General features: G+C 47.1%; 1 protein-coding gene across 1 annotated transcript in view; it reads right to left on the reverse strand.

Annotated features, from left to right (window-relative positions):
- The window catches only part of cuedc1b (CUE domain containing 1b), a 217,652-nt gene that overhangs the window by 17,717 nt on the left and 173,191 nt on the right, over positions 1-26,744 (reverse strand). The window contains exons 4-8 of the mRNA XM_085964907.1: positions 20,716-20,843; positions 15,887-16,013; positions 11,076-11,247; positions 7,548-7,640; positions 5,756-5,845 (exon numbers count right to left, since the gene is read on the reverse strand). Of these exons, the coding sequence (XP_085821033.1) occupies positions 5,756-5,845; positions 7,548-7,640; positions 11,076-11,247; positions 15,887-16,013; positions 20,716-20,843 (610 nt within the window). The remainder of the gene's footprint in view (positions 1-5,755; positions 5,846-7,547; positions 7,641-11,075; positions 11,248-15,886; positions 16,014-20,715; positions 20,844-26,744) is intronic.

Below are 26,744 nucleotides of genomic sequence, written 5' to 3' on the forward strand. Positions count from 1 at the left end.
AAAAAAAAAGAGTCCAAAGAAACTTGGGAAACGGGCGTCGACCGTCAATCATCGGTTTGAAACTTGCAGGAGAGACTGTCCAGAGCCAGGCTGGGTTCCTCGGTCTGTGGTTTCCCAGCTAATCGGGCTGGTGGCAGGTAGTGCTCTGATCCTTCCTGGGCTGCGGCGGGCTGAAGCTCGATCGGGTGGCTTTTCAATGGGGCCGGGCAGCGAGTCGGGAAGCAAAGAGAGAGAGAGAGGATGGAGCACACAGGGCGCGGCCGGTGCTTCGAAGCCGGGCAGCGTTCGGACCTAAGAAGAGGGAGGGAAGTGTCCCAGAGGGTCCGCTCCACGACGGGAAAATAATAAAAGAAAAAGAATCAATATTTAACGCGCAAGAAACCGTGGAAAGCAGCGCTAACAACAGCGGGGAAGAAGGCAAAGCGCGGGAGGCGCCATTTTGTTAAATCGGGGAAGAAGGCAAAGCGCGGGAGGCGCCATTTTAGATTTGCAAGATGCCGAAGACTGGCTGTATCACTGCTTTTGATAATACAATAGAGGACTGGACCACGTATGTGGAAAGAGTCGACGTATATTTCGAGGCAAACGAAATAGCGGAGGGGGAAAAAGGCATCGATATTGCTAAACTTAATGGGCGCTAGAACGTACGGCCTATTGCGGGACCTGATTACTCCAGCCAAACCGAAGGCGAAGAGTTTTAACGAAATTGTTGCTGTCCTACAGGAACACTTAAACCCTGCACCGCTGTTGATAGCAGAAAGATTTAAATTCCACAGGAGAATTCAGCACAAAGATGAGAGCAATGCTGAGTATCTTACGGAACTACGCAAGCTATCAAAGCACTGCCAGTTCGGAGCAGGACTGGCAGATACCCTACGGGACAAATTTGTCTGTGGACTCCTGAGTGAAGGAACACAGAAGAAGTTACTCTCAGAAAAAGAGCTGACGCTAGATAAGGCTTTCAGCGTGGCAGTATCGTATGAAGCAGCAGCCAGGGGAGCTGCAGAAATTCAACAAAAACCACAGGAATACGGCACCCACGAAATGACACGGGGATTTGCAAAATGTTATCGCTGCGGCAGAACTAACCATGACCAGAAGGACTGCTGGTCCAAAGACAAAATATGCAGACAATGCGGGAAGATTGGACACATTGCACGAGTTTGCAGGTCTGGGAAGAAGACCAGCGACAACAAAAAGGCTACTAAGGAACCGTACAAGAAAGTACAAAAGATGACGGACAGTAGTTCCGAAGACCAGATGAGCGATAGTGAATCCGGAAACAGGAGACTAAGCTGTCTCAAACTTCACAATGTAATCGCAAAAGAGGATCACCGAACCATTTGGGTCACCCTCACGATAGCAGGGTCCCAAGTTAAAATGGAATTGGATACAGGATCAGCGCTAACCGACATGAATCGACGAGACTACGAGCGGCTATTTTCACACATACCCTTGAGAGAGACATCCATCGTCTTGACGACGTATACGGGGCAAAAAGTATACCCCAGAGGAAAAATAAGGGTGCCTGTCGAATACAATGGCAAGAAAATACGGAAATTGTATCTCTACATACTGCCAAATGGTGGACCACCGTTATTGGGATGGGAATGGATCAGGAAGATAAACTTAGATTGGCATTCCATTCATGTAATGACAGTGGACGGTAAAAAAGATGAAGACGTCACTCCTGGACGATTGTCAACAATCTTAGCTAACGCCAAAGAGGTATTTCAACAAGAACTGGGCACGCTTAAAGGCGTAACCGCCTCGATAAAAATAGAAGAGAATGCAGTTCCCAAGTTTTTCAAAGCAAGACCGGTACCATATGCAATTCGCCCAGCCGTCGAGGCAGAGCTGGAGAATCTGGAGAAGGCGGGCGTGTTGTCTAAGGTCGACTGGAGCGAGTGGGCGACACCCATCGTTCCTGTCATGAAGAAAACGTTAAGCAATAAGTCCGGAGAGCCAAGGAAGATTCGCATCTGTGGGGATTTCAAGGTGACGGTGAACCCTGTCCTTCACACAGTACAATATCCTCTTCCAAGGATAGAAGAAATCTTCGCCTCACTGTCTGGAGGGAAGCGTTTTACAAAAATTGACCTAGCACAAGCATATTTGCAGATGGAGGTTGAAGAGTCCTCTAGGAAGTATCTCACGATAAACACTCACAAAGGTCTTTACCAGTATCATCGATTGGTATTCGGAGTAGCATCGGCTCCGGCGATATGGCAAAGAGCGATGGAACAAGTCCTGCAAGGGATTCCGGGGACTCAGTGTTACTTGGACGACATCCTTGTAACAGGTGAAGATGACAGTGAACACCTTAACAACCTAGAACAGGTGCTCACTAGACTACGGGAACATGGGCTGCGAGCCAACCGCCCCAAGTGCGAATTTTTTAAGAAACAGATATCGTATTGTGGCGACGTGATTGATGAAGAGGGGTTACATAAGTCCCCTGACAAAATTGAAGCGGTTGTTAAGGCCCCAGCGCCTGAAAATGTGTCGCAACTGAGGTCATTCCTCGGATTGGTGAATTACTATCATAAGTTTTTGCCGAATTTGTCGACAATTCTGCACCCACTGAACGCCCTGCTACGAACGGGGGTAGCATGGAAATGGAACGATCATTGTAAGCGTGCTTTTCAGAAGAGTAAGGACTTAATCACTTCAAGGGAAGTATTGGCTCACTACAACCCAGCACTGCCAATCAGGCTGGCGTGTGATGCGTCTCCCTACAGCATTGGGGCGGTACTGTCACATAAATTCCTTGATGGTTTAGAGAGGCCGATAGCTTTTGCGTCACGCTCGTTAACTTCTGCCGAGCGTAACTACGCCCAGATTGACAGAGAGGCCCTCAGCCTAGTGTGGGGGGTGAAGAAGTTCAATCACTATCTGCACGGTCAAAAATTTACTCTACTAACCGATCATCAACCTCTTGTCTCCATTTTCAACCCTCAGAAGGGCGTACCGATAATGACAGCACAACGGCTGCAGAGATGGTCCCTTTTCCTAGGGGCACACCAATGTGACATTGAGTACAAAGGAACTAAACAGCATGGAAATGCTGATGGATTGTCACGCCTACCGTTGCCGACGGTGGAAGAAGACGACCTTGCAGTGGATCCAATGGAGTTATTCCACTCGACCATAGTCGAATGTCTCCCTGTGACGAATGCAAACATAGAAAAGGAAACACGGAATGACCCGACACTATCACGGGTCTATGATTTAACGGTGAAGGGATGGCCAGCACATGGCGAACCACTGCTGCCAGCATTCTCGCCGAGAAGAGAACAGCTGTCAGTGTGCAGAGGAACCTTGATGTGTGGATCCAGAGTAGTAATTCCACCTAAGTTGACGGATAGAGTGCTCAATGAGCTTCATGAGGGTCATCTGGGTGGGGTAAAAATGAAGAACTTAGCCAGAGCGTTTGTGTGGTGGCCGGGAATCGAGAGAGAAATCTAAGAGATGACCAAGAGCTGTGCAGGATGCCAGAAGATCCAAAACGCCCCGCCACAAGCTCCTCTGCATCCATGGGAGTGGCCCTCATCTCCATGGCAAAGGGTGCACGTTGATTTTGCTGGTCCCTTCATGGACTTGATGTTTTTAATTGCGGTGGATGCACATTCAAAGTGGCCAGAGGTAATAAAAATGTCCTCAACCACCACGGAAAAAACTATCACAGTTTTGCGAACCATATTCGCCAGGAATGGGCTGCCTGAACAGATTTGCTCTGACAATGGACCACAGTTTGTGTCTGAAGAGTTCCGGAGGTTCTTAAAGAAAATGGCGTTAAGCATTACACATCTGCCCCATATCATCCAGCCACTAATGGATTGGCCGAGAGGTTTGTCCAAACATTCAAGAAGGCTATCAAGGCAATGTGTAATGAAGATATACCCCTACAACACAAGGTGGACAACTTCTTGTTTGCCCACCGGAATGCGACACATGCGGTTACCAACCAAACCCCAGCCATGATGTTCTTCAATCGAAGACTACGATGTCGCTTGGATTTGGTTAAGCCAAACGTCCGAAGAGATGTGGAGAACAGGCAGTTTCAGAATATGAATGAAAGGCCGACCAGGAGTTTTAAGATAGGTCAACCAGTTTTGGCCTGGGACTACCGCACTGAGAAATGGCAGCCAGGAACGATTTGTACACGGCAAGGACCTCTCATGTATACCGTGGACGTTGGAGAGAGCATTGTAAGACGCCATGCTGACCAGATTCTAGAGTCACTGGAAAACGTCAACTCCACACCACGATCTGATACACCTGGCAATGAAATCGATGTACCAATTGCAGCTACCGCAGATTCGGTGATATTGGAAGCAGATGAACCAAACAACAACATTGATCTCGACTCAACATTGCCAGAAGAACCTGATACCCCAAAGAGGCGTTATCCAGACAGAATCAGGAAGCCTCCTCAAAGACTGAACTTATAATTGCTTAAACTTAACCAATGTATCTAGCAACCGTAATTGTGATTGTAATTAGTTATCATTTAGTGGTTAAATGAATGTTATGTACTGTTTATCTAAAAGGGGAGGAATTGTTGTGTATGTACCTTTAAGAGAATAACTGGTCTCAGACTGCAGTACCGGCAGTGACCACCCCTGTATAAAAGGCACTAGAGAGCCTGTTTGTTAGTTTCACTATTGACTTCCACCAGTAAAGACTTGTTTGTTTTCACTCCTGCTGGTCCGTGTCTCAATCATTCACGGACTTAACAAGTTCCAAACTATGTGGTTTACTCTCGGTGCCCTTTGTAACACAAGAGAACATAACTTTTCACAACATCTACAATATATTAAAATTCTCACGTCTACACACTCGTCCCGTCACCTTTTGGTCATAATTTTGTGTTATTTCCTATGACCACCTTTATAATGGAAATGCCTATGTAAACTAGTCACGCTGTAATTACACCCTCCTGCCAGTGGCGGTGCTGTAGCACCTCAGTTTTGTATCTCCCAGCTCCTCAACCTGTATTGCAGAATAACTCCTATACTCTCACCAACCCGACATCTCTGCTTCCTAAATTGCCATCACTTTTCCAATGTAACTATTGACAGTAATATCAAATCGAAGTATTATATAAAGATAAGAAAGTATGACTTTAAAATGGGGACTGAATTCATGTGTCTCGGTGTTTCTCGCCAACCATCCGCCGCCTCTAACCCCACTTCACCGTAAGACTACACTTGGTCTTGACTCCAAGTGTGCAACACCCCTGCCCCCATTTTTCAGGCGGCTGTTGATGATTCTGCCATCCCCATTTGCAACATGTAACCACTCCTGCCTCCTACCCTAGCACAGATTGTTCCTTCAATTCCTTCCTCCCCTCCCCACCCCCTTTCCCTGCCTCTGCACCTGTTTAAAACCTGTTACATCTCTAACCTTTTCCAGTTCTGACGAAGGGTCACAGACCTGAAACGTTAACTCTGTTTCTCTCTCCACGGATGCTGCCTGGCCTGCTGAGTGCTTCCAGCATTTCTGTTGTTATACCACGGGACATTAACTAGTGACCTAACACTTTTGTCAACATAAGGCTGCAAGAGGAAGCTGTGTTGTGGGAAAGTTGCAGGCTGATGCATTTAAGGGGAAGCTAAATAAGTACACGAGGGAGAAAGGAAGACGTTGACAGGGTAAGGCGTGGAGCATAAACACCGAGCTTAGACCAGTTGGTCTGAATGGCCTATTTCTGTGCTGTGAAATTCTATGTAATGATTGTAGGAGCACTCACATTTTCCCATGTGTTTCAGCTTGTCCCTGAACATGGCATCATCAAACACTACACTGCTTGCTTCAGCGACACTAGCGGCACCAGAATCAACTGCAACGAACAGGAGAGAAAGGGGTTAAGATTTGCTTCCGGGTGCCTTCTCGACACATCATTGTGGCTCTTCGTCAGTAGTGGGCAGTCATCCATGGCGCCAGCACACAATCCACTGGAGAACAGCCATTAAAGTGATTCATTCCATCATTGACAACAGGCCGACTTTAAATTATTCAGCAATGACTGGTCTAGACAGCAATTTAAGGTTTTATTTTCTTTCTTTAGATCAACTCAAGGGTAAATGTGAAATAAATTGAGATTGAGATTTGATAACCTACCCTTATTTCCCCCTGTCTTCAGCTATTTTATCAAAAAGACTTGGATTTATATATATTGCACATAATGAAACACAGCAACCAATTTGCACACAGCAAGCTCCCAGAAACAGCAATGCGATAATGACCAGATAATGTTTTTTTTTTTTTAAAGTGATGTTGGTTGAGGGATAAATATTGTCCAGGACACCGGGCATAACTCCCCTGCTCTTCTTTGAAATCGTGCCATGGGATCTTTTACGTCCACCTGAGGGTAGACGGGGCCTCGGTTTAATGTCTCATTCAAAAGACGGCACCTCCAACAGTGCAGCACTCCCTCAGTACTGCACTGGAGTGTTAGCCTAGATTTTTGTGCTCAAGTCTCTGGAGAATGGGACTCAAACCCACAACCTTTTGATTCACAGGTGACAGTGCTACCACTGAGCCATGGCTAACACGCAGAAGAATCATACTACAGTTAGGAGCTTCGAGGGGTGAAGTCGCCTCTGAAAGGGGGAATATCGAGGGTTTCAGTCACTATTGCTCCTCTTCTGAAGGAACATAGGAACAGGAGAAGGCCGTTCGGCCCCTCGAGCTTGTTCCACCAAGGCACTGGCTCACGTTGGGGTACGATTTGGTGGGTGCCACTTGCCCTCTGGTATCTCACCCCAACTGCCCATTCTTCCAGTGACAGAGAACACTGGCTGGTTATTCAACCAGGTAGTGCATTGCAGTCGAGCCCAATCCTGTTTTCAACTGATGTCCAAGCATGCGTGGTGGGGGGGGGGGGGGGGGGAAGGTGGCACTGAGGTCAATTGCGGTGCCCCTCGGTGCTAGGGCGAGACCAGCTAGTTCAGCGCCAACCGGGGATCAATCCTAAGACTTTCCTGTTCTGCCTGGCTCGGCGTCAATCAGCTACAGGGGAGTGACGTAAGAAAACTACTAGGCACTTGGTCTAAGCGTTAAAAAAAGCTTTAATCAACTGTTTTACAACATGGAGGTCTAGTTGTGTCCTTCACTAGTTCCTGTTAAGAACGTCCTGCGCAAGCTGGGCCCGTGCCCGAGTATTTATACTCTCCCTGGACAGCGCCACCCGTAGGCCCCTCAGTATTATTTCATAATTCTTTCTTTCATGAATGATTGATTCATGTCAGGGAGCACGCACTCTTCCTTAACTAACTTTGTAAACGGTCGTGTTGGAGGCGGTCATTAACCCACATTTCACAGCAGTAATCATCTCGTAAACAGTCACCAGCACTGAACCAAGCGGCTGATCAACATGCAACGTAACACTGCAACATTGATCAAAAGGAGAGAAAAGTGATAAATCATTAGCAGCTGAACAGATCTCATTAGACAGACAGCACTAAATCTCCAAAGTGTAACAGCAGCAAATAGTAAACCTAATAATTTACTGTGAGGGGGAAATTGATGTCTGTGTTTACCTGGAACTGCTGAAGGCAAACTAATGTCACCACTGGGCAAAGATTCATTCCCACTGTTAGACTTTGATTTTTTAGACTCATATTTCAGCCGATCTGGGGGGAAAAAAAGAGAGAGACAGGTAAAGTCACAATGTACAAAGGCATCTGCACCATGGCAGGTTGGGCTATTAACGTGATTCACCCTCGCGGTAAATCAGCAGCCTAATAACAAATATTTAAAAGCCTGATGAGAAATTATCCGCTTGATAGCCGAGTGTGAACATAAGAATTAGGAGCAGGAATCGGCCATACGGCCCCTCGAGCCTGCTCCGCCATTCAAGAAGATCATGGCCGATCTTCGACCTCAACTCCACTTTCCTGCTCGATCCCCCTATCCCTCGATTCCCCTGAGTGGGCTGGGCTTCAGCCATACAGGTCAGGAAGGGTCCCAGCCTTTGGTAAGTGGGCTGATGTTCGGTGAGCAGCTGTTCATGAGATATACACACACACACAAACACAGAGGAGAAAAAGCCACGCTTGCTTACCCATCCTAAAAAGACCCAACAGTTTCCAACCCCCAATCACAACAGTCAGCACAGATTTGGTCTCCACTACCCCACTCAAAGGTCCATTCCACACGCCGGCCACTCTATAAAGAAGAGCTTGCTAGCTTCGACCTGCATTCCCGTGTCTTGCTATTATGGTTTTGTTGGGGCATCGCAAATGTGGTCTGTGTTCCTAGACTGTGGTCATGGGTGGGTGGGGAGGGGGGGAATCAGCCGGGGTTCCCAGTCCTGATCACCAACCAGCGACTCCCTGCTGGAAAGTGAGGGTTGGACTGGGCTTTGGCTTTGGGCCACTCCGCGGTCAAGTAACCTTGCTGACACTCATTGTCCATGAGAATGACCAGTCAACAGCGAGATACCAGAGGGTGGCCTGTGCCCATGGACCTGTACCCCAGCCTCCAGGAGAGGAAGAAGTGTAAAGGAAAGGGAAAGCTAATGTTCCAAGGCCTTCGCTTCGACACAGAAATAAAACACCACATTGAGAAATCCTTCTGATGCAGTGATACAGGAAACTTTCGATTTACCGGCACCTAAATAACCGGAAATCTCGGTTAACCAGCAAAATTCAGGAGTAGGTTTTACTTCATATTGACTTGCATTCCTCCATCTGTTGCTGTGCAAGGGTGTGGCTGCAGCTGTTGCTAAGCTACAGAGACGCTTGCAACTTGTGGCCATTGTTCTGAACCTGTTGCTAAGCAACAGGGTTTGTTGCTTTATACGGAGCTCTGAGCTCCCTATCTTTTACTATAGCGTTCGGTTATCCGGAATTTTTGATGAACCGGCACCACATCAGTCCCGTCCGTGCCGGATTTAAAAAAAGTTTCCTGTATATTGCGGCGCGATATATGCTACTGAATGGCATGGTACTTGTGGTGTGGTATACAGGGATGGCAATGCCTGAATTTCATCATTCAGTTGTGCCCCTGGCACCTGTGCCAGCCTGCAATGTGGCTTTCAGAGCCCCCGAAGGACTGGTCACCTTGCTTCAAGTTAGGACACTTGGTGCGGCTGAGTAAATACGCAGAAAGATCGAGTCGTCTTGCACAGCCGAATTTCCATGGTGTTCTCGGGGTGAAAATGCCGCCGCACAAAATATGGAGGGCTTTACGATGGCGGGACTGAACAGGACTAAAGCCGATTTGATCGCCGGGCTCAAACACTCGGATGTCGGAAAGTGGAAGCCGATTCGAAAGAGGTTCATTTTAACCTGATCCGATGGAATTCAAAGGAGACTAAAATTGGGCCGAGTGTAAAACGGCAACCGACCTGAACCCGCCCATTTCCCGCCCGGGCGGGTAAGGTTAAAATTACCCCTAGACTTTATTGTATGTCATTAAGATAAGGAGTTATATTTTCCCATTCCCTGTTTTTTTTTTGCTGCACCCATCACACCATCTAGTGACCAAGATGGCCCCCTGCTCCCAGGTCCCACAAAGCCGCTGTGATCAGGCTGCCAGGAGGAATGATTCAGTGGCGTGGCTCGCTCCAACTTCCGCTTCGTCACAGGAGCGTTTGCGCAGTTCTGTTCAAGAATAGAAAGGCTCGGGCAATCGTCACGCTGTGGTACATCCACTTGAGGACCTAATGCATCACATCTCCACGAAGGAATCAAAGAACATAGAGTCATAGCGGCACAGAAGGAGGCCATTCGGCCCATCGAGTCCGTGCCGACTCTCTGTAGTGCAATCCAGTCAGTCCCATTCCCCCGCTCTATCCCCGTAGCCCTGCAAGTTTATTTCCCTCAAGTGCCTATCCAGTCTCCCCTTGAAAACACTGAGGGGGAGAAATTGGGTGGAGCCGCAAATGAGGCGCCAAGCTCGCCTGGGCGCCGGATTTAGCACAGCGTTTGAAGCATTAGCGACCGCCAGAAATTCAGCTTGAGCGCCCCAAGAGGGACACGGGGCGAGGCTCGAGGCGCTCCGCGTCCCTCTTAGGGTGCTGAAACTGAATATCGCAGCGCAACGTGCCGCACCACTGCAGGCCTTCCTCCCATTCTTAAGGGGGAGAGGCCTGCACCAGCGCGATCAGAGATCGCGAGTGCCGGCAAAAGAGCCCGGCACCGAGGAGAAGTGCCGGGCTCTCGGAAAACAGCCGGCAATGCCGCGGGGGGCGATCAGGAGGCCGGGGACGGAGGTGCTGGCCGGCGGTCGCCGAAAAAAAACGGCCGCCCCGCACCTCCACCTTAATTTGCGCTACTGCCGCCACAGGTAGGCCCCGTGAACTGGGCGCCATTTGCGAACGGCGCTACAGAGGCGGTCGCTGCCAAATATCGCGATCGGGGCGGTAGCGGGGCGCTGCGCACACCGATGATGTAATCGGTGGTGGCGCAGCGCAACAGGCTAACGCCACCATTAGCGCCCCAGCTAAATATCGCGGGAGGCGCGGCCAGTGGCGCTAAAGCCACTGAGTGCCCTCTTTAGGCGCTAACTGGTGGCACAGCCCACCGAATTTCTAGGCCCGAGTGTCTCCGCTTCCACCACTTCCGTCGGCAGCGAATTCCAGGTCCTCACCACTTGCTGTGTAAAAAGGTTTTTCCTCACGTCCCCCCTGTATCTCTTGTCCAAAACCTTAAATCTGTGACCCCTAGTCCTTGTACCATCAACTAGTGGGAACAGCCTTTCCCCATCTAGCCTATCCAAACCCGTCATAATCTTGTACACCGCTGTCAAATCACCCCTCAACCTCCTTTGCTCTAATGAAAATAAATCCAGCTTCTCCAACCTGTCCTTGTAGCTAAGATCCCCCATCCCCAGAACCATTCTGGTAAATCTCCTCTGCACCCTCTCAGCCCAAACACTGCCTGGACTCTTACATGAAGAGAGGCCATTTGGATGAAGTAGCAGAGGGCTCTCCGACCGGAACTGTACTCTCGCAGCTTCAGGAGAGGAAGGATAAGAGAAAAAAATTGGAGGGAAAATGGAAGTGTTCCTAATTCAGCTTTCACAAAGTTTCCCCCCCCCGTCCATTTTGTCCATTGCCTCACCCTTTTCCAGCGCCAGCAAGAACTCGCGATTCCGCTGAAGCTCCTTCATAAACTCTTCATTCTGCAGGAAGAGTGCAATCCGTTCATCCTCCAGGTACTGCTTCAGCTTCCGCTCCTGGTCAAGTGACCCTTGCGACTCCTGGCTGCTCCCATGCTGGGCTTTCTGTGAATTCTGCAGGGTTGGAGAACATTTTCTCATTAACGGCGACAGTATTATTTCCAAAAAAAAACCCAGCATACACACTTGTGCCCCGACTTCAAACCAGAGTGTTCTCGAGGGCATTGGGAGTGGAAGGGAAGACCAGGCATTTGCGTTGCCTGGAATTGCAGGGGTCGGACTCGAGTGGCACTCAGGAGGTGGTGGGCACGTTGCTGGTGTCCAAGGGAGGCTGTCACGGCAACCGTTGGAGCAACGGCACGGAAAATAGGCAAGCAAAGCTGACGTTCGGTAAAGTTAGTCCGCCCTGTCAATGAGCAGCACCTACACACTCTAAATTTCTAATAGTTTACAAGCAAAAACTGTTTTTTCCCCCCCAACAAACCTCCCAGTAGCACCCAAAATTCACCTTCTGTCAGGGCAGATAACCTATATTTTTTTTATATATATGAGGCCTCTGGAGTTGATGTTTATTCAGCGTTGTTCGGGAGGAGCCCAGGTTGTTTTGCCCTTCGATTTACCCTCCCTACGGGGACGTACCTGGTGAGTCAGCAGCTCCAGTGCCCGATATTGATACACTTGCTCTCAGTTAATGCTGGGAAATGTAGGGCACTGTTTGGGATTACATACTGAGTTATAACACCTCAGGGTTAGAGGTGGGTTAGCATTCTGTACAGAAAGTAGTCATCCAGGGAAATGATCAGTGTTCAGCTCCTGCTGACTGCTTGGCTGGGCTCCAAAAGTTTAGTCAGTGCTCCAGGCCGGTGAGGCTAATTCACTGCTTGGCCCTGATGTTGCATTGTTACGTCTCTCTGCCCTCCTCCCTTTCAACTAAGCAGTTAAACTATCATGTTGAACAGGGCTTTAAGACCCAAACATTGCAATCACAGAAGTGTGAAGGTACCTCTCCTGCCACAGGAATCCCAAGTCCAGCTAGCCCACATCTCCTTGGGTTAAGGACTGCTGGTTAGGCTGCATGCAAGGCCAAGTAAAAAGGCATAAATCGGGGCATGATTAGGCACCACATTAACGTCACATACGCAAGGGGCCCAACACCTGTTTTAGGCAGCTGCCAGGGACACCTGAAGAATCACCTGACCCAATACAGGGTCAGAAGCCCTATAGGGGCATGGGATATAGTCCCATAAAATTACTCCTTTTGGCTCCCGTTTTCCAGGCGCAAATTTCTCCTCCTCAACATTCAAACACTAGATTCGCAAGATCGAAAGTGGAGAAACAGTTGGTGCAGGGTGACGTAAGAAAACTACTAGGCACTCGGTCTAAGCGTTAAACAAAGCTTTAATCAACTGTTTTACAACATGGAGGTCTAGTTGTGTCCTTCGCTAGTTTCTGTTAAGAATGTCCTGCGCAAGCTGGGCCCGTGCCCGAGTATTTATACTCTCCCTGGACAGCGCCACCCGCAGGCCGCTCAGTTGATTCATGTCACAGGGATATTCCTCTGCCACTGGAGGGGTCTGCTTTCATGCTCAGGTGCAACGTGGGCCGTCAGCGGGCGAAATGGGCCTTCTGCCCACCCCGCGGCGATCACCTCCCGCAAGGACCGAGTCATTTTAAGGCCCAGGCTTCATTTACATAGAGCTACGTGGGGCAAAATCGGCGCTAAGAGGCAGCACGGCGTTTGGGGAGGACGGGGAGATCAGCCTGCTGTTACAGTGAGCCCGCGGAAAGGGGAAATTCAGGTTGGCTTGCGGGGGGGGGGGGGGGGGGGGAGCACGCAATTCGATTTACACCGCTCCTCCTGGCCCCCACAAAAACAAAAGTTAAAAATATCTCTGGGCCCTTTTTTGAGCTGCCTCCAGTGTTCTCTTTAAGAATTGCTGGTCAGGCTGCTCAACGCAGGCACGAACGGGTGGAGCGCCAGCGGTACACACTCTGCTCAGTTGTACCTCAAAATTCCAGCGCGGTCTGACGTAATAAAACTCACTACGCACTTGGTTTGAGTATAAAGCAAGGCTTTAATCAACTTGTTTCAGAACATGGAGGTCTAGTTGTATTTCACTAGTTCCTTGTCTTACAAAATGTCCCTGGAAAGCTGGGGCTGACGCCCGAGTATTTATACTCCTTGGACGGCGCCACCAGCTGGCCGTCCAGCGTTATTTCACGAGTCTAGTTTCTTGATGAATGATGAGATTTATAACAGGGCCCAATCTACTTCACAGGGCCACAATTTGCCTGCTGCAGGCGGCCTTCTGCCTGAATCTGTCGTGAATCTTTGGAATTCTCTACCCCAGAGAGCTGTGGAGGCCGAGTCATTGAATATGTTCAAGGCGGAGATTGACAAGATATTTGAACTACAAGGGGAGTCGAGGGGTTATGGGGAGCAGGCAGGAGAGTGGAGTTAAGGCCAAGGTTGGATCAGCCGTGATCTTATTGAATGGCGGAGCAGTCTCGAGGGGCCGAATGGCCCGCTCCTGCTCCTATTTCTTATGTTCTTATAAACAGGCAGGTGTGCTGGCCGCCCTTCTCAGGGCCCTACCCCCAAGATGGTGGCAGTCGGCGCTCCAGGGTAAACGTAACAGTAAGTGACCCAACACCATTTTCAGGCCGCTGCCGCTCTGTTTGCAAAGGCACGTAAAATCGGCCAAAAGGTTTTTAAACCTGCTTTGTGAGCATGATTGGATAATTTAACAATCTAGCGGCAGTAGATGGCACTAACCTGGATATTTATTATATTGAGCTATTTGGCTATCTAATGTCCTCTCCATAGTGCCCAGCTGAAAAGTCATCTCTCCATTGGGCACTCGAGCATATTTTTTTTGGTCCAACATGGTTCTGATCCATTCAAAAAAAAAAAAAAAAATCTAACTCTTCGCCACAAAAATGTAATAAACACGCCAACCTGTTCCTCAGGCCAATCCCGCATTTCTCCAATTGATAAAACTGCAAGCTCAGTTTCCTCTTTTGTGCCTCAAACAATTTTTACCTGCCAAGAGCTCTTAACTCTCTTTAAAGAGATAAACTTTACGATTTTGTGCTCTTGACTGTCAACAGAAACACAGACTGTACCGAGAATTCAAGCACAGATGCAGCATGCCCCTCGGTGATTTTTGCCCATTAATTTGTGCCAGGAGCCCAAAACTGTAAAAAGATTACCCAATGCCCAAAGATTAGAATGCTGCTCCCACGTTGATGAGATTTATCTGGCACCTCACGACAGGATTTATGAAAAAAAGCTTGCTATCTAATAGGTGACCGTTGTCTCACCTTCATATCTCACTCTTTGCAGTCTTTCTTGTCTGTCTCTATTTGATCAATTGTACCAAGGTCACAGCTCCATTGAACTTTCAATTAGTCCACTGCTTTCCTGGCTGGTCTCTCACCCTCCATAAACCCTCCAAGCAAATGTCTGCTGCCCACAGTCTCTCCTGCACTAGATCCCACTCAACAACAACAACAACAGGCATTTACATAGCACCTTTAACATAGTAAAACATCACAAGGTGCTTCACAGGAGAGTTCTCAAACAAAATTTGACACCGAGCCCACATAAGGCGATGTCAGGTACAGGTGACCGGAAGCTTGGTCAAAGAGGTAGGTTTTAAGGAGCATCTTGAAGGAGGAAAGAGAGGTAGAGAGGTGGAGAGGTTTAGGGAGGGAATTCCAGAGCTTGGGGCCCAGGCAGCTGAAGGCACGGCCACCAATGGTGGAGCGATGGAAATCGGGGATGTGCAAGAGGCCAGAATTGGAGGAGCGTAGAGATCTCGGAGGGTTCTGGGGGAGGTTACAGAGATAGAGAGGGGTGAGGCCAATCAGGGATTTGAAAACAAGGATGAGAATTAAAAAATCGATGCACTGCTGGACCAGGAGCCAATGTAGGTCAGCGAGCACAGGGGAGATGGGTGAACGGGACTTGGTGCGAGTTAGGATACAGGCAGCAGAGTTTTGGATGAGTTGCAGTTTATGGATTCACTCCTCACCCCTGTCCTCGCTGACCTATATGGGCTCCCAGTCTCCCAAAACCTCAAATGTAAAAATCTCATCTTTGTGTTTAAATCCCTCCATGGCCTCAACACTTCCTATATCTGTTAACTTCTCCCAGCACTACATCCCCTCCCGAATTCTCCGTTCCTCTAACCTTGGCCTCTTGTGCTTCTCCCTCCTCCCTTCAGCTGGCCATCGGCAACCGTGCTTTAAGCCACTTGGGTTCCATTCTCTGGAACTGCCTCTTCAAACCTCTCAACCTCCCTCTCCTTCTTTAAGACCCCCCTTAAAACTCACCTCTTTTTCCAAGCATTTGGTCACCCCTCCTGATCTGTCCATCTTTGGCCAGCCTCCATTTTTCATCATGCCTCGGCAAAACGCCTTGGGATGTTTTTCTACGTTAAAGGCGCCGTGTAAATGGAAGTTGTTGTTGTTTCTTCTTTTGCTCCTTCTAAAATCTGAATATATGGTTCGACATTCCCTTGCCCCTCTCTGCATCCGTTGTTTCCTACTCTAACTCATTATTTTCCAGGATCTAAAACGTGGAACGCTTTACCCCCTTCAGTTCCGACTACCTCCGATAATCTCTTCAAACCCAAGCTTGGCATCACTTAACCACTACATCTTGCTTACCTCATCTTCTCGGCTATTCTTTTCAATCCCGTATCATGGGCCTTGGCTTCTCAATAACAAAAAACAGAATCCAGCTCACCTGCACCATGTCAAGCTGCTGTGGTAGAATTCGCAGAAAGTCGTCAGGTAGGTTGCCAAGCAACGGTGGATTCCAATTCCGATAGCGTCTCTGAGACTGGCTCCCGCCAGAATTCGGAGTGTCAAGCCTGCGGCCAAAATGGAGTCAGGGATGTTACTACAGCTTGGTTGGGCCACATTTTATATATTATAATAGCAGATCTCCCGTGGCATTGCTTACATAGAATTTACAGCAGAGGAACAGGCCATTTGGCCCAACTGATCTATGCTGGCGTTTATGCTCCACACGAGCCTCCTCCCACCCCTCTTTATCTCACAGTGCATTAGAGGACACAGTGGAGCTATACCGCCTCTAGTGGCCGCAGCCCGCAACTACAGCAGCACCAGGCTCTGTTTACATAGCAAATTTTCATTATTGCTGATTACATAGGCATTTTCTATGTTACATGTTGACATAATAAGCTTGACTGAAAATCATACCAACAAGAAGTGAAGTTTGTGGACAGGAAATGTTGGACATAGGGAGTCAAGTACAAGTGTGATCTTAAGAAGCAGGCTGATAGGGTGGGAGATAATTGGACACTAGAGGTAATTTGGTCTCCAATTTAAGTCATACATTCTTGGTCTTATTTTTATGTAATACTTTTATCATTTGTAGTTAAATAGCAAAATTTGCTGTAAATTGGGAAGCAGAGAAGTAGAGTTGGTTGGAGCACAGAAGTTTCTCTTCAGTACAAGCTGGGGAGCTGGGAGATGCAAAACTGAAGACTAAACGCCACCACTGGCGCAACAGTGTAACTAGTTTACATGGACAACTTACATAGAAACATAGAAGATAGGAGGAGTAGGCCATTTGGCCCCTCGAGCCTGTTCCGCCATTCAATGAGATCATGGCTGATCATCCAAATTCAGTACCCTGTCCTTGCTTTCTCCCCATATCCCTTGATCCCTTTAGCCTTAAGAAATACATCCAACTCCTTCTTGAATATATTTAATGAACTGGCCTCCACCGCCCTCTGTGGCAGAGAATTCCACAGGTTCACAACTCTCTGGGTGAAGAAATTCCTCCTCATTTCAGTCCTAAATGGCTTACCCCTTATCCTTAGACTATGACCCCTGGTTCTGGACTCCCCGGCCATCGGAAACATCCTTCCTGCATCTAGTCTGTCCAGGCCTGACAGAATTTTATACGTTTCGATGAGATCCCCTCTCAATCTTCTAAACTCCAGTGAGTATAAGCCCAATTGACACAATCTCTCCTCATACGTCATTCCTGCCATCCCAGGTATCAGCCTGGTGAATCTTCGCTGCACTCCTTCCATGGCAAGAACATCCTTCCTCAGATAAGGACTTCCATTATAAATGGGGACATTGGAATTTATAATGGAAAAGCTGACACAAAAGTGTGACAAAGACGTGATAAAAGGAAGTAAAGTTTTGTTGACAAAAAGTGAGTGCAGAATTAAGATTTTAAATATATTTTTACATAAAATTACATAGGATATACGGCACAGAAACAGGCCATTCGGCTCAACCAGTCCATGCCGGTGTTTAGGCTCCACTCGAGCCTCCTCCCGTCTTTCCTCATCTAAATCTATCAGCGTAACCCTCGATTCCCTTCTCCCTCAGATGCTTGTCTAGCCTCCCCTTAAATGCATCTATACTATTCGCTTCAACCACTCCCTGTGGCAGCGAGTTCCACATTCTCGCCACACTCTGGGTGAAGAAGTTTTTTCTGAATTCCCTATTGGAGTTCTTGGTGACTATCTTATATTGATGGTCTCTAATTTTTGCATCTTTATATAGAATATTTATGAATTTTGCTTTAAATGGCAATCGTGGTAAAGTGCCGACTGTACCCAGTGAATCCTGGTTGTCGTCAGAGTTTAAATGGTCTTTGCAGATGGGGAGGGCAACTTAGTTGAGACAAAGAGTATAGAAGCCTTTAAGTGGAAGCTAGATAAGTACATGAGGGAGAAAGGAATAGAAGGATATGCAGATAGGGTTAGATGGAGTAGGGTGGGAGGGGGCTTGTGCGAAGCATAAACACCGGCACAGACCAGTTGGGCCGAATGGCCTGGTTCTGTACCATAAATTCTATGTAAACATCAGTGTCACAAATCCTACTTGGCATTGTGGTGAACACATTTATCGCTATGAGTTGAGGGCAGCTTGAGCTAAGGCATGGACATAATTTATTTGATAAACGGGATTGAGCGCCTGAACCATGAGAAAAGACTAATGGTACTAGCAATACTTGCACTGGAACAAAGGCAGCTTAGAGATGACCTTATTAAGGTGTTTAAGATCTTCAAGGAATAAACGGAAACCCAGAATGATGTTGATTATTACTACACGCTCTAGGACGACGGGACATGGATTCAAACTTGGATGAGAAAATGTGAGTACGCAGTTAAGATCTATCTTCTTCTGCCTTTAAGGTGAGACGCTAAACCAAAGTCCCACCTGCCTCTTCAGGTGGACATAAAAGATCCCATGGCACTATTTGAAGAAGAGCAGGAAAATTCACCTGATGTCCTGGCCAACCTTCCTCCCACAACCATCACCACCAAAAACAGATCAACTGGTCAGTTATCTCATTGCTGTTTAGGGGAGCTTGCTGCCTGCAAATTAGCTGCAGCATTTGCCTACATTACAACAGTGACTATACTTCAAAACTATTCATTGGCTGTGAAGCGCTTTGGGATTTCCTGAGGACATGAACGGCGCCTTAAAAATGCAAGTCTCTCTTTTCCATGTAGAATAGCCTAGCCATGGAGGCCGTGGATGGGGGTCAATGTTACAAATATTCAGTGGATGATGCCAGCAGTGGGGGAGGGATCTAAAAGAGAGGAGCTGAAAGAAACATAAAACGTACAAAATAACAGCATAAGAGCAGCCGCTTTTTGTTATAGTAATGGCTGGAACATAGCAAAAGTGAGCAGCTAACGAGCTTCTGAGGCCTTGTAGCTAAACCAATGGCTCCCATTCCTGAACACATTCCAGAGACTCCAATGGAAAATGTGTGGATGTGGAGGAAGACTAGAATCTGCTGTATTGCTCCCCAAGGTCATGTAATCTGCCGACACATAGCACTAGGCTTTCCAATTGTGGGGGTTGGGGGGAGGTTATCCCAACGAGGTGGACCCTGGACATGGCCTCATGATTCCAGTTGTACCTCCAGCCCTGGGGTCACCGCAGGCTGAAGATGGGCTCCACCGCCTCTGCCAGCGAGTCATGTCACGCTCAGAGTCCCAGATCCACCTTCAGGTTGAGTGGGGGAAAACAAGTGGAGGGAAAAAAACAAAGTGCCGCCCAATGGATAGAACAACAAATTCTGTTACAGTAATGCAGCCCCATGATGCTTAATCACTGCACTAACAGTTTAGTAGCTGGAGGCACAGCCGACTGTGAAGCCTGACCCCTTTTTGACAAGGGGCGTTTAAATATTGTTTCTGTTAATATGTCCTCAGAACCCATTATCTACGCAGTTGGGGATGGACAGCAAGCTTCATACAGCATCTTGCAAAAACTGAAGAGACAATTATCCCTCCTGAAGGTTTGTGGTGATAATGAAACTAAAAGTAATTACTTTCCACAAGATCTCGGGGGGGGGTTTAAACATCCTTCCTGCATCTAGTCTGTCCAGGCCTGACAGAATTTTATAAGTTTCGATGAGATCCCCTCTCAATCTTCTAAACTCCAGTGAGTATAAGCCCAATCGACACAATCTCTCCTCATACGTCATTCCTGCCATCCCAGGTATCAGCCTGGTGAATCTTCGCTGCACTCCTTCCATGGCAAGAACGTCCTTCCTCAGGTAAGGCGACCAAAACTGCACACAATACTCAAGGTGCGGTCTCACCAAGGCCCTGTACAACTGTAGCAAGACATCCTTGTTCCTGTACTCGAACCCTCTCGCTACGAAGGCCAACATACCATTTGCCTTCTTAACCGCCTGCTGCACCTGCATGCTTACCTTCAGCGACTGGTGCACAAGAACACCCAGGTCTCTTTGCACTTCCCCTTCTCCCAATCAATTGCCATTCAAATAATAATCTGCCTTCCTGTTTTTGCCACCAAAGTGGATAACCTCACATTTATCCACATTATAGTGCATTTGCCATGTTTCTGCCCAATCACCCAATCTGTCCAAATCGTACTGGAGTTCCACGACATCCTCCTCACAGCCCACCCTCCCACCCAGCTTTGTGTCGTCTGCAAATTTGGAGATATTACATCCAATTCCCTCGTCCAGATCATTAATATATATTGTGAACAGCTGGGGTCCTAGGACACTCTAAGACCAACACAGGGTCTTATCCTGAACTATTTGTTTCAGGCAACAAGCTTATACCAACAACACTTTCCAGCTGTGCAATATTATGGGAACACCCACCACCTCCAAGTTTCCTTCCAAAGGGAGAAAAATAACAGGAGGAATTCAAAGAGGTGGCCAGATACTGCAGTGGGTATTTGGTATCAGCCACTGTCTGCTGCCGGCGAGGAGCCAAGCTGAAGTGAAAGTGACCTCCCCGCTCGCCTAGTTATTTAGAGAGTGAGCTGTCCTTTGGTAAAGGACAGATTGCCTAATCCGGTGTAACATAAGAACTGATGCTAGCTGCCATCATTGGCAAATGGTGCAATGCCTCTCAAAATCCAGGAGGTGGCCTTGTTGTGACTCTTCCGAGAGAGGTGTGTTGACGGAGAAGCAGAACAAACGGACGTCGGGCCACGCGTACTGATCCCAGCTGGGGATGAGTCACCTGCACGAGCCCAAATCATAGGCAAAAAGCAAGAGTGGCTGCTGGCTGCAGTCGCCGTGCTTACCGTCGAGGTGGCAGGGGAGGGACATGCGGGTACTGTCGGTCGAATATGTGCATGTCGTAGGCAGGAGGAGAGTAGACAGGGGGAGGCTCTTCATCGGAACTGTCCGGTTCCAGCGTCCTCTCCAAAATCTGAAAGGGGAAGAGAGAAAAAAAAGTTAAAAAACTATGCAAGATTTTACCGGACTGGATTCTTTTCTCCCGACTTTAAAACAAGCGCTTCCTTGTTTCAAAGGGCCTTCAGCTGCAATCTGGAAGTGTCTCGGTTAAAGGGGGTGTTCTTCAGAAATAAAAGGGTTTCGGCAATTTTTTTTTATGGTGAGAGAGAAGAGCCATCCATCATTGCCATCGTGCGAACACCACATCACTAGCCAAATAGGGACGAGGGAGGCCATTCGGCCCATCTCACCTCATCCATCTTATAGTTACTCCCTCCCATCACAGCATTCTCAAATCTTTCAAGTCAGCTGCTGTCTTTTTGGGCCACAGAAATACACAACATGAAGCCTCAGGGGTCACGTCCATTTACCTATCAATTTATAGATGCTAACAGGCCTTATGAACATAGGAAGAGGAGTAGGCCATTCAGCCCCTAAAGCCTGTTCTGCCATTCAGTCAGATCATGGCTGATCTGTATCTCAACTCCATTTACCCGCTGATGTAAGAAAACTATTAGGCACTTGGTCTAAGCATTAAACAAAGCTTTAATCAACTGTTTTACAACATGGAGGTCTAGTTGTGTCCTTCACTAGTTCCTATTAAGAATGTCCTGCGCAAGCTGGGTCCGTGCCTGAGTATTTATACTCTCCCTGGACAGCGCCACCCGCAGGCCACTCAGTATTATTTCATAAGTCTTTCTTTCATGAATGACTGATTCATGTCAGCCGCCTTTGCTCCATATCCCTTGACACCCTTACCCAACAACAATCTATTGAGCTCTGAAAATGTTAATTGACACAGCATTATTTGGGGAGAGCGTTCCAGATTTCCACTGCCTGTTGTGTGAAAAAGTGCTTTCTGATTTCACTCCGAAATGACTTAGCTCTAATTTTAAGATTGTTCTCGATTCCCCCAGCAGAGGAAACTGTTTCTCTCTCTATATATCCGACTGAATCCTTTAATCTTTTTAAAGAACTCAATTCGATCACCCCTCAACTTTTTAAATTAAAGCAAATACAATCCAGGTTTATGCAACCTGTCCTCATAATTCAACCCTTTAAGCCCCGGTATTATTCTGGTGGATATGCGTTGTACCCCCGCCTGCCCCCATCTGGCCGAGGTCAATATATCCTTCCTGAGGGTGTGGTCCCCAAAACTGAACCCAGTACTCCAGCTGGGATCTGACCAAGACTCTGTACATCCAAGCATCATTTCCTCCCCTATATATTCCAGCCCCCTTGAGAGAAAGGCCAACATTAAATTTGCCTTTTCGATTACTTTTTGTACCCGTCTGCTAGCTTTTAGTGATTTGAGTACATGGGCACCCCAACGCTTTTGCTCCTCCGTGGTTTGTATTCTCTTGCCATTTAGAAAATATTCCGATTTGTCATTCTTGGGTGTCCTCACACTTCCCTATATTAAGCTCCTTCTGCTATACTTTTGCCCAACCACTTAGTCTGTCTATGTCCCTCGCAACTTCCTTCTCCCATTTACAGAACTAATTATGCCTGTGTCCACCCATGGAAAAAACTCTCCCAATTCACTTACAACTGCACTTTCAAAAATCCCAACTGTCCAGCCTTTAGCCCTCCATTCCAGCACGACATATCTGCAGCTACCGACCTACTCAACCACACCCTCACCTCCACCTTTGACGCCATGGTCCCCATTAAAACCATGACTCACTCTCACCCTGGCTGATCCCCCTGGTACGGCCCTCATCTCCACTCCCTTAAATTCAAGGGATGCAGACATGAACAGATATGGCGGACAACTGGTTTAGCCATTCACCGCCAGATCTGGCTGGGCCACATAAAGCACTCTCGGGTCCTGCTCTCGTCTGCCAAAACTGCTCACTATCCCAGGATCACCCTGGAATGCAAAGATAACGCCCCCAGCTTCTTTTCTCTACTGCAAACCATCTTCTTAAACCCCTCTCCACTGTCTCCTCCACCCTCACCTCCAACAACAAATGCGAGGAGCTCATGGACTTTTGTCACTAAGATTGAGACCATCCGTTCAGCTGCCACGGCTGCTTCCCTCCGGTGTGCACAGAGCGGGATTAGATGGAGTGGACTTGAACAGTGTTTTATTTGGGAATTTGGAAAGAGTGGGAATTTGGAGAAGAGAGGGAAGGAATTGCTACTTTTTGCCTAAACTACTTGTAATGCTTTGTGTTATAGGTATATATTTAATTTCAGTAGCCATAACTTAATCTAGATCAAGTAAGCAGTCAAGAAGCTACACTGTAAACTAAGTTACCTATTACAAATATAATTAAGTTTAATTAAATAAAACAAGGTCATATAAGGATGTCAGTCCACGTAGGAACTAACAACATAGGTAGAACTAGGATTGAGGTTCTGCTGAGGGAGTTTGAGGAGCTAGGATCCAAATTAAAAAGCAGAACCTCAAGGGTAATAACCTCTGGATTGTTATCTGAGCCACGTGCAAATTGGCATAGGGACAAACAGATTAAAGATTTAAATGCGTGGCTCAAAGAGTGGTGTGGGAAGAAGGGGTTTCAGTTCAAGGGCCACTGACACCAGTGCTGGAGAAAGAAGGAGCTGTTCCGTTGGGACGGGCTCCACTTAATCCAGGCTGGGACCAGTGTCCTGGCGAACCGTATAACTAGAATAGTAGACAGAGCTTTAAACTAATGAAATTTTGCGGGGGGAGTGGATTCAGGAAAAAGCAAATTTAAAAGCAGCGAGAGAAATATCAAGGCTCTAGAGCAGAGTAGAGTTTGGGGTAAAAATAAGCAGAGTGGGTCTAGATCAGTATGTTGAGGAACCAACTAGGGAACAGGCTATTTTAGATCTAGTATTGTGCAATGAAAAAGGGTTAATTAATAACCTTGTAATAAAGGGGCCTTTAGGGAAGAGTGACCATAATATGATAGAATTTTATTTTGAGTTTGAAAGTGATTTAGTTAAATCCGAAACTAGGGTCTTAAATCTAAACAAAGCAAACTCCGTAGTTATGAGGGGCGAGTTGGCTAAGGTAGAGTGGGAAACTACATTAAAAGGTATGACGGTAGACAAGCAATGGCTAGCATTTAAAGAATTAATACATAAGTTACAACAAAATATATATTCCTTTAATAAGGCACAAAAACCCCACAGGAAAAGTGGTCCAACTATGGCTAACAAGAGAAGTTAAAGATAGTATTAGGTCAAAGGAAGAGGCTTATAATATTGCCAAAAAGAGTAGTAAGCCTGAGGATTGGGAGGATTTTAGAATTCATCAAAGGAGGACTAAGAAATTGATAAAGAAAGGGAAAATAGAATATGAGAGTAAACTAGCGAGAGACACTTAAAAACAGACTGTAAAAGCTTCTATAGGTCTGTAAAAAGGAAAAGATTAGTGAAAGGAAATGTGTTTCCCTTACAGGCTGAGACAGGAGAAATTATAATGGGGAATAAGGAAATGGCAGAGAAATTAAACAAATACTTTGTGTCTGTCTTCATGGTAGAAGACGCAAAAAACTTCCCGGAAATAGTGGAGAACCAAGGCTCTGGCGAGAATGAGGAACTGAAAGAAATCAGTATTAGTAAAAAAAATAGTACTGGAGAAATTAATGGGACTGAAAGCCGATAAATCCCCTGGACCTGATGGCCTACATCCTAGGGTTTTGAAAGAGGTGGGTATAGGGACAGTGGATCATTGGTTGTCATTTTCCAAAATTCCATAGATTCTAGAACGGTTCCCACAGACTGGAAGGTAGCAAATGTAACCCCACTATTTAAGAAAGGAGGGAGAGAGAAAACGGGGAACTACAGACCAGTTAGCCTGACATCAGTAGTAGGGAAAATGCTAGAATCTATTATTATGGACGTAGTAACAGGGCACTTAGAAAGTAATAATAGGATTGGGCAGAGTCAACACGGATTTATGAAAGGGAAATCGTGTTTGACAAATCTGTTAGAATTTTTTGAGGTTGTAACTAGCAGAATAGATAAGGGGGAACCAGTGGATGTGGTGTATTTGGATTTTCAGAAGGCATTCGATAAGGTGCCACACAAGAGGTTATTAAACAAAATTAGGGTTCATGGGATTGGGAGTAATATACTAGCATGGATTGAGGATTAGTTAATGGACAGAAAACAGAGTGTAGGAATAAATGGGTCATTTTTGGGTTGGCAGGCTGTAACTAGTGGGGTACCACAAGGATCAGTGCTTGGGCCTCAGCTATTCACAATTTACATCAATGATTTGGAGGAGGGGACCAAATGTAATATATCCAAATTTGCTGATGATACAAAGCTGGGTGGGAATGTAAGTTGTGAGGAGGATGCAAGGAGGCTTCAAGGGGATATAGACAGGCTAAATGAACATGGGCAAGAACATTGCAAATGGAATATAATGTGGAGAAATGTGAAGTTATCCACTTTGGTAGGAAAAATAGAAAAGCAGAGTATTTTTTAAATGGTGAGAGATTGGGAAATGTTGGTGTTCAGAGGGACCTGGGTGTCCTTGTACACGAATCACTGAAAGTTAACATGCAGGTACAGCAAGCAATTAGGAAAGCAAATGGTATGTTGGCCTTTATTACAAGAGGATTTGAGTATGAGTAAAGACGTCTTACTGCAGTTATATAGGGCCCTGGTGAGACCACACCTGGAGTATTGTGTACAGTTTTGGTGTTCTTACCTAAGGAAGGATATACTTGCCATAGAGGGAGTGCAACGAAGGTTCACCAGACTGGTTCCTGGGATGGGAGGATTGTCCTATGAGGAGAGACTGCGTAGACTGGGCCTATATTCTCTAGAGTTCAGAAGAATGAGAGGTGATCTCATTGAAACATACACAATTCTTACAGGGCTTGACAGGGTAGATGTAGGGAGGATGTTTCCCCTGGCTGGGAAGTCTAGAACCAGGGGTCACAGTCTCAGAATAAGGGGTCGGCCATTTAGGACTGAGATGAGGAGAAATTTCTTCACTCAGAGGGTGGTGAATTTTTGGGAATTCTCTACCCCAGAGGGCTGTGGAGGCTCAGTCGTTGAGTAGACTCAAGACAGAGACCGATAGATTTTTGAATATTAAGGGAATCAAGGGATATGGGGATAGTGCGGGAAGGTGGAGTTGAGGTAGAAGATCAGCCATGATCTTATTGAATGGCGGAGCTATCTCGAAGGGCCAAATGGCCTACTCCTATTTCTTATGTTCTTATATTCTCCCTTCCCCAAGCCCACTAGGCCAAATTTCCTCTAAGGTTCCCCCCTGCCTTAGTCCTGAATTCGTATCTATCCATAGTTTCTCTCCGATCTCCCCTCATGCCCTTTCCAAGATCATTTTGTCCATGAGACCCACCTCCTGCCCCATCGACCCTACTCCCATTAAACTGCTGACCACCCAACTTCCCTTCCCGGCTCTCAAGTTAGCTGACAATTTTAAACGGTTCTCTCTCCTCAGGTACTGTCCCATTCCCTTCAAATCTGCCGTCATCACCCCTCTCAAAAAAACAATCCTTGACCCCTCCGTCCTTGCAAACTACAGCCTCATCTCCAATCTCCCTTTCCTCTCCAAAACGCTTGAACGTGTTGTCGCCTCCCAAATCCATGCCCAGCTTTCCCGGAACTCCACGTTTGAATCCCTCCAATCAGGTTTCTGCCCCTGCCACAGTACGGAAACGGCTCTCATCAAAGTCACAAATTACATCCTATGTGGCTGTGACAAAGGTAAATTATCTCTCCTCGTCCTTCTTGACCTGTCTGCAGCCTTTGACACGGTTGACCACTCCATCCTTCTCCAACGCCTCTCCACCGTTGTCCAGCTGGGTGGGACTGCACTCGCCTGGTTCCATTCTTATCTATCTAATCGTAGCCAGAGAATCACCTACAATGGCTTCTCTTCCCGCTCCCGCGTCCCCCA

The sequence above is a fragment of the Somniosus microcephalus genome, chromosome 22 (assembly GCF_052327205.1).
Source record: "Somniosus microcephalus isolate GS21.2 chromosome 22, FLI_Smic_1.0, whole genome shotgun sequence".
In the NCBI taxonomy this organism is placed as follows: Eukaryota; Metazoa; Chordata; class Chondrichthyes; order Squaliformes; family Somniosidae; genus Somniosus; species Somniosus microcephalus.